Consider the following 13,129-nt stretch of genomic DNA (forward strand, 5'->3'; position numbering starts at 1 on the left):
ACCATTTAGTAGTACCATTCATTGTTGCCGGGGAATTTAATGCAGGGAAATTTAAATCGGTTTTACCTCATTTCTACCAGCATGTTAAATGTGCAACCAGAGGGGAAAAAACTCTAGACCACCTTTACTCCACACACAGAGATGCATACAAAGCTCTCCCTCGCCCTCCATTTGGCAAATCTAACCATAATTCTATCCTCCTGATTCCTGCTTACAAGCAAAAACTAAAGCAGGAAGCACAAGTCAATAAAAAAATGGTCAGATAAAGCAGATGCTAAGTTACAGGACTGTTATTCTAGCACAGACTGGAATATGTTCCGGGAATCTTCCGATAGCATTGAGGAGTACACCACATCAGTCACTGGCTTCATCAATAAGTGCATTGATGACATCGTCCCCACAGTGACTGTACGTACATACCCCAACCAGAAGCCATGGATTACAGGCAACATCCGCACTGAGCTAAATGGTAGAGCTGCCGCTTTCAAGGAGCGGGACTCTAACCCGAAAGCTTATAAGAAATCCCGCTATGCCCTCCGACGAACCATCAAACAGGCAAAGCATCAATACAGGACTAAGATCGAATCGTATTACACCAGCTCCGATGCTCGTCGGATGTGGCAGGGCTTGCGAACTATTACAGACTACAAAGGGAAGCACAGCCGCAAGCTGCACAGTGACACGAGCCTACCAGATGGGCTAAACTACTATGCTCACTTTGAGGCAAGTAACACTGAAACATGCATGAGAGCATCAGCTGTTCCAGACGACTGTGTGAGAATGATATTCATTGACTACATCTCAGCGTTCAACACCATAGTGACCTCAAAGCTCATCACTAAGCTAAGGACCCTGGGACTAAACACCTCCCTCTGCAACTGGATCCTGGACTTCCTGATGGGCCGCCTCCAGGTGGTAAGGATAGGTAACAACACATCCGCCACGCTGATCCTCAACACGTGGGCCCCTCAGGGGTGCGTGCTCAGTACCCTCCTGTACTCCCTGTTCACTCATGACTGCATGGCCATTATTCACTCATGACTCCAACACCATTATTAAGTTTGCCGATGACACAACAGTGGTAGGCCTGATCAGTGAGAACGAGGAGACAGCCTATAGGGAGGAGGTCAGAGACCTGGCCGTGTGGTGACTGGATATCAAATCAAATCAAATGAATTTATATAGCCCTTCTTACATCAGCTGATATCTCAAAGTGCGATACAGAAACCCAGCCTAAAACCCCAAACAGCAAGCAAAGCAGGTGCAGAAGCACGGTGGCTAGGAAAAACTCCCTAGAAAGCCAAAACCTAGGAAGAAACCTAGAGAGGAACCAGGCTATGAGGGGTGGCCAGTCATCTTCTGGCTGTGCCGGGTGGAGATTATAACAGAACATGGCCAAGATGTTCAAATGTTCATAAATAACCAGCATGGTCAAATAATAATAATCACAGTGGTTGTCGAGGGTGCAGCAAGTCAGCACCTCAGGAGTAAATGTCAGTTGACTTTTCATAGCTGATCATTAAGAGTATCTCTACCGCTCCTGCTGTCTCTAGAGAGTTGAAAACAGCAGGTCTGGGATAGATATCAACCTCTCCCTCAACGTGATCAAAACTAAGGAGGACCGAGCACGCCCCCCATTCTCATCGACAGGGATGTTGTGAAGCAAGTTGAGAGTTTCAAGTTTCTTGGTGTTCACATCACCAACAAACTATCATGGTCCAAACACACCAAGACAGTCGTGAAGAGGGCACGACAAAGCCTATTCCCCCTCAGGACTGAAAAGATTTGGCATGGGTCCTCAGATCCTCAAAAGGTTCTACAGCTGCACCATTGAGAGCACCCTGACGGGTTGCATCACTGCCTGGTATGGCAACTGCTCGGCCTCTGTCCACAAGGCACTACAGAGGGTAGTGCGTACGGCCCAGTACATCACTGGGGCCAAGCTTCCTGCCATCCAGGAGCAAGCGATGTCAGAGGAAGGCCCTAAAAATTGTCAAAGACTCCAGCCACCCACGTCATAGACTGTTCTCTCTTCTATGTCTAGTTCCAAGTCTAGGTCCAAAAGGCTTCTTAACAGCTTCTCCCCCCAAGCCATAAGACTCCTGAACAGCTAATCAAATTACACAGGATTTATCTAGTTTAAATTAAGTGTATCTTGAGGGGTACGGACTTGTAATTATAGTGTACCAGCAAAGTGCGTTACCCATCCTGAGAATCTAATCGCCAGCTTCTGAAAGCACCATCCAAGTGAAAAATAATCACACTGGTACACTACAGTAACATCTGCATATATACAATATAGTTACTAGGTGTTACACAGGTTTTTGCAACTTCTATGTAATTACTTAGGCCTACTACTCATTACCAAGTGAAAATACCTACAAACAATAGATAAGCTTCTGCTTTAGTCAACTTTATTGCAACATGTAAAAAAGATCTAACATTTCTTACAAAATAATAAGGATTTGTATTGTTAGATGAATAATTTGATTCATTAGATTAAACAAAGATATAACATAAAAATAACTATTCTAGTGGTGACTATAGAATGGTGAGTAGATAAGATAGGTCATTAAGAAAAAATTGATTATCTATTTCTCCCCTTTTTAATGTTACAAGTAACAATGGAAATCAACAACTCTGTCTCTGTCTTCATAGGTAAAGTCTACAAAACATAGTCCACTCTGTTCGTAACAGATTCTAGTTTTGGAAAAATAAAACTGCATTGAGATCCAATTTTCCATCGATGAGAAAATTAGCAGAATGTCAGCCAAAATCCATCTCGCTCAATCTTCTCCCACTGCCGGCCACTGCGCTTCCTCTCACCACCATATTTAGTAGTGAGTGGTAACACCAACCGGATGCTTCACATACACTACCGTTCAAAAGTTTGGGGTCACATAGAATTGTCCTTGTTTTTGAAAGAAATATCTATCAATATCCATTCTATCAATATCTATCAATATATATCAATATCCATTCTATCAATATCTATCAATATACATTATATCAATATCTATCAATATCCATTCTATCAATATCTATCAATATATATCAATATCCATTCTATCAATATCTATCAATATATATCAATATCCATTCTATCAATATCTATCAATATCCATTCTATCAATATCTATCAATATCTATCAATATCTATCAATATCCATTCTATCAATATCTATCAATATCTATCAATATCCATTCTATCAATATCTATCAATATCAATATCCATTCTATCAATATCTATCAATATCTATCCATACACATTCTATCAATATACATTCTATCCTTTAAAAAGTTTGGGGCCACTTGGAAATCTCCTTATTTTTGAAGAAAAGCACGACAAAAAAATTGCTTTTCTTTCAAAAACAAGGAGATTTCTAAGTGGCCCAAAACTTTATAGCGGTAGTGTACATCCGGTGAAATATCTGTCTCATTGTTCAATCTGTGACCATAGTATAGCCAAAGATTTGTATAGCTATTTGTCAGTTTTATGTTAGGTAACTTAGCTAGCTAGCTAGCCAACCAAGGTTAGAAAACTTGCTAGCTAGCGTGCTAGCTAATACTAGTACTGCCAACTCTCAAGCATTGACCGTGAGATACGCATTTGACCCTGTTCACACTCTCTCACGGCACACCTTAAATCTCACGCAATGAAAAGTACTGTTTTTATTTTTCTGTTTGGGTAGGCTGTCATTGTAAATAAGAATTTGTTCTTAACTGACTTGCCTAGTTAAATAAAGTTTAAAATATATATATACTTGTACTTTTGATACTTACGTATATTTAAAACCAAATACTTTGACTTTCACTTAAGTAGTAGTTTACTGGGTGACTTTCACTTAAGTAGTATTTTACTGGGTATTTCACTTTTACTTCAATCATTTTCTATTAAGGTATGTCTACTTTCAAGTATGACAATTGGGTACTTTTTCCACCACTGGCTATCAGTAGACTATAATTACAAGTAAGTACCCCTCAAGATAAACTTAATTCTAACTAGCCAAATCCTATGTAACACCTAGTAATTACATTGCAAATATTAAATGTACTCTACATTGTACTAGTGTGTTTATTCTCTCACTTGGATCGCACTTTCAAAAGCTTTAAAATGAGGGCCAGCTTGTCAGGATGGGTAATGTACTGTAAAAGTACCCATTCATTACAAATAAGTACCTCTCAAGATAGACTTCATTTTCACTAGCTAAATCCTGTATAAGAAATAGGAATTACATTGTACTTAGACAAACAACACATGTGCTTTGAAATAGTGTCTTATTCCTCCTCTGGGAGAGACTCGTATTACATCTGTTTTCGTAAGCTCAACCAAGTTAACCCAGATGGCTTTATTTTGGGGGAATGTGCTTGCAACAATGTTGACTGGAGATATATTTTGAAAGGTGCACATTCATGGTTAAGTAATTAGAGCCTATTGAACATAGAGTGTAATCTCTCAGAAACCCAGCGCAGCCACAAGGGATCCCAAACTTTGTCACAGTTGTTAATTAATCGGATGCAGCTGAGAAGAAGCAAAACACAAAGTTGGGGAATTTAGTGGAAACCTGCCCATTTGTAGCAAGCATGGTAACAAGCATTCATTGCTACACTTCTGTAGTTACAGACCACAATTACTACCAGGTACATGTTGTTAGTACATTGTAAAATATGAATTGTTACAGTTACTGTAACTACAATACTTGTTACAGTGTATTTACACGTGTGATTACACAGTAATAAAGACCCTTGAAAGGAAGTGTTAACCTAAATTCACATTATTTGTCGGTTTTTATTGATTGACAGATTGTTATTGATTGTTTGATTGTTAAGTACATTTAATATGTCCTTTTGTTCCTCTGCAGAACTTTAATAGCCTCTGAGCCGCCTGGTCCCCCGAGCTTACATGAACGGTTCACTGCAGCTGTAATCAGTCTGGTAATTACTTTAAGGCCTTGAGGGAAAGTTAAGTGACCTGCCTCCTCTCTCTCTCTTCTCTTTCACTCTGAACCTAACCAAATGTAGCAGGCGTAGAAGATACAAAAAAAACTGTTGGGGGAGGTTCTCTTCTGCACTGGAGAACCAATCCAGTAAATGTGGAGGAGGAGTTAAGATGGAGAGTCACCTTGTCAACATCCAAAAGAGGAAGTGGTATCACAGGCTCTCTTTTCATTTCCCCTGAAAACCGGATGCATCCGATTGTTTTGCGACCCTGCAGGGGGTCTGACTACATTCCTAACGAAAAGAATGTACTTTTTACTCCGTGCATTTGCCCTGGCACCCAAAAGTACTCGTTACATTTCAAAGGCTTAGCAGGACAAGAAAAAAGTCAAATTCACACAGAGAACATCCCTGGTCATACCTACTGACTCTGATCTGGTGGACTCACTAAACACAAATGCTTCGTTTGTAAATGATGTCTGAGTGTGTTAAGTGTGCCCCTGGCTATCTGTAAATAACATAAAACAAGAAAATGGTGCAGTCTGGTTTGCTTCAGCAAATACTTTCAGACTTTTACTCAAATTTTACTTTAACTTAATTAAGTAGTATTTTTACTTTTACTTAAGTAGTATTTTACTTTTACTCAAGTAGTATTTACTTTTACTCAAGTAGTATTTTACTTTTACTTAAGTATGACAATTGGGTGCTTTTTCCACCACTGCAAACACCTGGGCAACCTGCAGTTCACAGTCTGGGAGAAGATGCAGGGGGTTGTGAAATACAATGAGTATTAATTCAATCAATCACATTTTATTTTGATTAAATATAAATATTGCAATACAGTATACAGGGAACCAGTATAGTCTAAAATCACAGATATTTGTATTGTGTCTAATCTTTGTTTTCTCTGTTCAGCTCCTGTGATTCTTGAGCCAAACACCGCCCACACGCGTCTCATTGTGTCTGAGGATCTGATGAGTGTGAGACGCAGTGAAGAGCAACAGCAGCTTACTGTCAACACAGAGAGGTTTAATAGATATGTATGGCTCCTGGACTGAGGGCTTTAACCCAGGGACTCACCGCTTGGATGTTGAGGTAGGGGACCGTTATGAATGGTCACTGGATGTTATACAAGAGTCGGTCCAGAGGAAGGAAGCAGTTAGGAGCAGTAGCGGTCCATTAAAATCCCCCCAAACGCCATATTACAACCTATTTGTTGTGATAATTGTGTTGTTTGCTCTATAAACTGTTAATTCATATGTCTTGACACCATGATATATAGGTCTAAAGGCCGAGACAATAAGAAGACACAGTGGCAGAATAAATTCAACCACAAAACCGGACAGCAAACTCTGTCCAGTGAATTATTGAATGTAACAAACAGTTACATGACCTACAGCAAGGTCAAGCAAGTTCATGTTTCTAACATTTTCGGACCACTAAACAACTATTGATTTAGAACCACAGAGAGCTACAGGAGCTGCCTCCACTATTCCAGCACCATTTTAACTTCAACATTTCAACATCATCAAATCACCTCTGCTTAGTCTAATACAGTGATAACTAAAAGATACCAAAAACGATTTAGTCCAATCAACGTAAGCTAAATATGATGTGGCTGTCCATTGTTCTGATATCTGTGTGCATTCGTGCAAATAGTAAACCATGTTGACTCACCCTATTTGTAGAGAAACGCCAATGCCATCCTCCTCTCTTTCATGTTGAGAAACAGTCTATGAGTCTGTCATACAGTACACTCTTTTATTTTTTGTTGTCCTAGGCTACCTGGCTAACATGCTTGCTTGCTAGCCTAACTTCCATTCATGGGCAACAGTAGCTAGTTAACATTAGCCGACTACATCTAGCTACATAGTGAACATCCATCCTCTCAGGCCAGGGGCACAACAATGTATGAATTAATGGTTGGATCAGAATCGCCTTTATAATCATTGGTCAGTATGGAGAATTGAGTAAAACCACAAGTCCAAATCCCTATCTCCATCCATGGTTAATTTAGGAAAGGGCCAAGTTTTGCTATCTAGCCAGCGGAGGACAACAACACAACAAGATGCAACAATTCAAGTTTTTCTGTCAATTATGTGTGCTCTCAATGGGATTTGATAGGAGTGACGCCAAATCCAAGCTGCTTTCCCTTGACACTTTCTTTTTGGTGCACCAGGACCATTCACAGTTGAGCTCGCTCAGTTTAGCTCAAAGCTGATTGGCTAATTTTGTATACTTTTTTGTCAAGGGAGGCCAGATGCTCGCTGGCTTCCCTTGCCTTCAATGCTACGGGCGGCATCAATGTCATAGTGGTTTGGAACAGACATCATCAGATCGATGGCCTACACTTAGAGACAGATGGGCGCTGTTTCACTCGGAGGCTTTCTCATGTGAGATACATTCAGACTATTGTGAATTGAAGGAAAATGATGAAACACAGAGAGACGAAAGATCATTTATTTTATGTTTTATCATTTTTATATTGGTCAATTATTTTGGGAAGGCTAGCATCCCTGGGCATCCATGAATACACACCACTGGTTAGGAGTGGATACTGGTGACTGAAACAGTTTGATGATAAATACACAGCACAGTCTCCACCAGAGCCCTTGACCTGACCATTGACCTAACAGTAGACCTGACAGTAGACCTGACTGTAGACCTGACAGTAGACCTGACTGTAGACCTAACAGTAGACCTGACTGTAGACCTAACAGTAGAACTGACTGTAGACCTAACAGTAGACCTGACTGTAGACCTGACAGTAGACCTGACTGTAGACCTGACTGTAGACCTAACAGTAGACCTGACAGTAGACCTGACAGTAGACACGGTACCTGACAGTAGACCTGACAGTAGACCTGACTGTAGGTCTGACAGTAGACACGGTACCTGACAGTGGACCTGACAGTTGACCTGACAGTAGACACGGTACCTGACAGTAGACCTGACAGTAGACACAGTACCTGACAGTAGACCTGACAGTAGACCTGACAGTGGACCTGACAGTGGACCTGACAGTAGACCTGACAGTGGACCTGACAGTGGACCTGACAGTAGACCTGACAGTGGACCTGACAGTGGACCTGACAGTGGACCTGACAGTAGACCTGACAGTAGACCTGACAGTGGACCTGACAGTAGACCTGACAGTAGACCTGACAGTGGACCTGACAGTGGACCTGACAGTAGACCTGACAGTAGACCTGACAGTAGATCTGACAGTGGACCTGACAGTGGACCTGACAGTAGACCTGACAGTGGACCTGACAGTGGACCTGACAGTGGACCTGACAGTAGACCTGACAGTGGACCTGACAGTAGACCTGACAGTGGACCTGACAGTAGACCTGACAGTAGCATATAAACTTCCGAGGATCAAATGAAAGCTGTCCTTCTCTGACCCTCATAACAGCACATACAGACGTTCACACACACTTTCACTGGTAGTTTTTTTAGACAATTGCTGTAAACTCCACCCTCTGAGGATCTTACCATTCAAGGCCTCTGTAACAGTGGAAAAGCCCAGTCATGTTACATCTCCACTGCCTGCTGCAGCTACGGGGAGATTCATATTACTATGGTTTGTGTTGCATACTCATTACATCACTGATTAGTCCCTACCCAAGGTTCCTAACCGCTCCCGAGTGGGGCAGCTGTCTAAGGCACAGCATCACAGTGCAAGAGGCGTCACTACAGTCCCTGGTTCGAATCCAGGCTGTATCATATCCGGCTGTGATTGGGAGTCCCATAGGGCGGCGCACAATTGGCCCAGCGTCGTCTGGGTTAGGGTTTGACCGGGGTAGGCCGTCATTGTAAATAAGAATTTGTTCTTAACTGACTTACCTAGTTAAATAAAGGTTAAATTGCATGGGCCTGCATATTATTATTTTGTATAGGCCTACAGATAAATTGGTTTATAAAGGCCTTGATTGCCAATAGTCTGCAAATAGTAATAAATGGTGATAAACATTGATTGAAATTGTGAGCTTGTCCTTTAGCTGCTTGCAAAATTGCTTCCTTTTTCCTCATGTTCAGCTGTTGGCAGAGAAGGGACAGTGTGGTGGGGCTTGTCCCTGGGTGAGGGTAGCTGTATCTCTCAGACAGTCTAGCCCAACCTCTTAGCCACCCCCCCCCCCTAGCCCCTATGCTTCCTGATTTCTCTACGTGCGCTCACTGAGGTATTATAAGAACACGTGCACTGCCATGCCAAATAAGTTTCCTGGTCTCAGAAAGCTCCACCCCTTTGGAATAAAAGGAACAAGCTCAGTTACTCCCAGTGACTAGAGACTGCCTTTACACAGCAAGGATTACTAGCCAAACACTGACCTCAAGCTGCTGCTGGCTGAATCACAGTTTCGTTTCTAAAGCCTTGAAAGTTAACTTTGGTACTAGGCAGAGTGTGAATCTTAATGTCATACTCCTCGTGTCCTCCCTCCTTGCCTCCTTCTCAAAACCCATTGGATGAGAAAGCCAGAGGTCCCGCCCCTCTAACTTTCTCCTCCAATGGGGTTTGAGAAGGCGGGAGAGAAGATGCGAGGAGTATGACATTGAGATTCTCTCTAAGTCATTCCAGAGGAGGGAGTGTCTCAAAAACAGAATGGCTTCCAGATCAGCTTCTCCTGAGGAGGATCTCTCCTGTCCTTTTTGCCATGAAATCTTCAAGGATCCTGTGGTCCTGTCGTGTAGTCACAGCGTCTGTAAAGCCTGTCTGCAGCAATACTGGAAACAGAGGCGATCTCAGGAATGTCCAGTGTGCAGGAAGAGAAGCAGATCAAAAGGCAATCCTTCCTGTAACCTGGTTTTAAAGAACCTGTGTGAGGCATTCTTACAGGAGAGGAGGCGGAGAGATTCAGGGGAGTCTGAGGAGCGCTGCAATCTGCACAACGAGAAACTCAAGCTCTTCTGTCTGGATGATAAACAGCCCATCTGTGTGGTGTGTCAGGCCTCCAGAAAACATAAAAACCACAACTGCTGCCCCATAGACGAAGCTGCACAGGATCAAAAGGTACAGTAGCATAAACAGGTGAATTTAAAATACAGTACATATCAATCATATATCAAATATAATATACAGTTAGTATCAATGTGTTGTTGTGTTTATGGCAGTACTGCTGTGTGTGAAACCAGTGTCAAATATATATTTTCCAAGTATTTTTCTCAATATTCTGGAGAATATTGATGCAAATAATTTCCTACTTCCTGTAAAAACAGATCTATCCGGATTGAAGAGTACAAACATCTAACCACACACATATGATGTGACACCTAACTACTATACTCACATAACCTGGCTTGTACACAGAGGGGAACAGTCCATTCCCCTTCCCTCCATGTAGATCAACTCTGTAATGAAACAACAAAGTACAAATTCTCTTCAATAAAACAATTTCTCATTCCAGGAGGAACTCCAGACTTTCCTGAAGCCCTTACAGGAGAAGCTGGAGGTCTTTAATAAAGTTAAACAAACCTGTAACCAAACAGTAAAACACATTAAGGTGAGGATGCTGAGTTGTAAGAGAACATAGAATTGTATGGATTTTACTCAAAGTATTTTGTGGGTAAACTGTGAAAATGAACATTTAAATAATGTAATGCCTTTCCTCTCACTGTCTCCAGAACAAGGCCCAGAGCACAGAGATACGGATTAGAAAGGAACATTTAAATAATGTAATGCCTTTCCTCTCACTGTCTCCAGAACAAGGCCCAGAGCACAGAGATACGGATTAGAAAGGAATTTGAGAAGCTCCATCAGTTTCTACGAGAGGAAGAGGAGGTGAGGATAGCTGTTCTGAGGGAGGAAGAGGAGCAGAAGAGTCAGGTGATGAAGGAGAAGATTGAGGAGATGAGCGGAGAGATATCATCACTTTCAGACACAATCAGAGCCTTAGAGGAGGAGCTGAGAGCTGAAGACATCTCATTCCTACAGGTCAGCACTGCGCTCTCTAAGTTGACATGATGTGTTGGTATGTGTATCGGTTGACTGGTTAATATTGATTGATTGTTTAATTTAATCTTGTCTTCTGTTTTTTCAGAACTATAAGGCCACAGTGGTAAGGTAAGTGATCTGCCTCCTATCTCTCTCTTCTCTGTGGTTCTGAACCCAACCCTACAGCAACAGCAACACTGACTCCTGAACGTTCTTCCAGAGCCCAGTGCACACTGCCGGATCCACAGCTGGTCTCAGGAGCGCTGATAGACGTGGCCAAACACCTGGGAAACCTGCAGTTCAGAGTCTGGGAGGAGATGCAGGGGATTGTGAAATACTGTAAATAAATATCAATTTATGATTATACTAAAATGCATTTATCTGCCTGACCGTCAACTGTGCAGTGCAAGTAACCAGTATCATTGACAGTGGTACACAACTATTATACATTTGACTTGTTCTTCCAGGCATCCAAAAATATATATTTTTTTAAACAGCATCAACTAGAAATTACCCACAGTTCTAATCTAGTAAATCTGCTCTTTGCACTCAGGTCCTGTCACTCTGGACCCTAACACTGCCCACCCAGGTCTCGTCCTATCTGAGAATCTGACCATTGTGAAATGCACAAATGAGAAACAGCAGCTCCCTGATAACCCAGAGAGGTTTGATTACTATGCATGGGTCTTGGGTTCTGAGGGCTTTAACTCAGGGACACACAGCTGGGACGTTGAGGTTGGGAACAATACATTCTGGTCACTGGGTGTGATGGAAAAGTCTGTCCAGAGGAAGGGAGCAGTTAATACTGGACACTGGCGATTCTGGCACTTCAAAGGTAAATACGGTGCATTTTCCCCACCAGAATCAACCAGTGTCCTCCCTGTGGCAAAGAAACCCAAGAGGATCAGAGTGCAGCTGGACTGGGACAGAGGAGCGCTGTCATTCTCTGACCCTGATGAGAACACATGTTTACACACTATTACACACACTTTCACTGAGAGAGTCTTTCCGTACTTGGGTAGTTACTGCAAGCTCTCCCCTCTGAGAATCGTACCAGCGAAGGCCTCTGTAAAAGTACAGCATAGTTAGAATCTCTGTCTAGTGCAACAGCATTTATTGATGATGATACGTGTGTCAATACATGTTTATAGGTCAAAAATCATCTTACAAATCAACTCCATTTTATTTTACAATGAACAGAAATTGTTGTTTGACAGTGAAATGTATAGAATGTTAAAGGTAATTTAGCTCTATGAGTGTAAACCCCTTGTTCTTGATCAACCTTGTCACAGTGCACTACCACTGCCCTTCCCCTTCATGTGATATTTCTGCTCATCTTAAAAATCTACTTGACAGTCAGTCACACTTCACTGTATATTCATTGTAACATTATTTGGGAAGCTTAGCCATTAGAGGCTTCTGTCTCTGGAGGATGCCAGACAGAGCGGAATAATAATGATAACGATTCCTATCTGGCTCAAAGAACCATGAAAAAGAAAGCAATCTAGTGGTGGGTTGTCTCAGAGAGAGGTGTTGATTCCTTTAGAACAACCAACCCAGGTACTTGGTGCTGCTACCTGCCCATTGGTCAGTGGGAAGGGTACAGAGTGTTCATACTGTAGGCAGGTGAGCTGACCGATGCCTGGTCAGTGAGGACTAGGTATGTATGAAGTGTCCTGGCAGTTGCACAGCTCTAGGTGGTTTGACCTGTTAGAAGACAGCCTGACCAGCCCTGTAGGCTTTGAACCTCAGCAGAGCAGGCCGACCGTCTGAGAGAAGGAGCTGTCAAACTAAACGTGAAGTATTCTATCCGCCCTGTGTATTGTAAATGATTTGTAAGGCCTGTTGTATGTCTTGTTATTACCAGTAATTCTCTATAATAAAATTGGACAAAAACGTGAATTTTCTCAGTGTGAGGTTTAAGAACAGCCAGAGTGCCAGGCTGTGTGTGTGCTGTCATACCAATGACTTGACAAGAACACACAGATGTGGGACCTGGCTAGGTTCAGAACAGGGCTGTTCGATGTCAGTCCTGGAGGGCCAGAACACTTCTGGTTTTCATCCTTTCCTTCTATTAAGGGACTAACTTAGACCTGGAACACCAGGTGAGCGCTATTCTACCTGGTAGAAACCCAAAACAGAAGTGTTTGGGCCCTCCAGGACCAGAATTGAGCAGCCCTGGTTAAGAACACTGAGGAGAACAGTACCACAATACGCAGGGTTCTAGTTGACTGAAAGTTCAACCCCTCATTCACATT

The 13,129-nt window shown here is 42.3% G+C and overlaps 1 protein-coding gene across 1 annotated transcript; it reads left to right on the top strand.

Moving 5' to 3' along the window:
• Window positions 1-9,435: 9,435 nt before the first annotated feature.
• LOC139531558 (zinc-binding protein A33-like) lies at window positions 9,436-12,773 on the top strand. The gene is made up of 6 exons (XM_071328104.1): window positions 9,436-9,950; window positions 10,345-10,440; window positions 10,641-10,871; window positions 10,978-11,000; window positions 11,092-11,210; window positions 11,425-12,773. The coding sequence occupies exons 1-6, from the start codon at window positions 9,543-9,545 to the stop codon at window positions 11,958-11,960; spliced, it is 1,413 nt and encodes a 470-aa protein (XP_071184205.1). The 5' UTR covers window positions 9,436-9,542; the 3' UTR covers window positions 11,961-12,773.
• The last annotated feature ends 356 nt before the right edge of the window (window positions 12,774-13,129 follow it).

Source organism: Salvelinus alpinus, chromosome 10 (genome assembly GCF_045679555.1).
Source record: "Salvelinus alpinus chromosome 10, SLU_Salpinus.1, whole genome shotgun sequence".
Taxonomy (NCBI): Eukaryota; Metazoa; Chordata; class Actinopteri; order Salmoniformes; family Salmonidae; genus Salvelinus; species Salvelinus alpinus.

Coding starts and splice junctions, on each gene's coding strand:
- LOC139531558 (XM_071328104.1), top strand. CDS start 9,543: ATGGCTTCCAGATCAGCTTCTCCTGAGGAGGATCTCTCCTGTCCTTTT. Junction 10,872..10,977: donor AAGACATCTCATTCCTACAG/GTCAGCACTGCG, acceptor CTGTTTTTTCAG/AACTATAAGGCCACAGTGGT. Junction 11,211..11,424: donor GCAGGGGATTGTGAAATACT/GTAAATAAATAT, acceptor CTTTGCACTCAG/GTCCTGTCACTCTGGACCCT.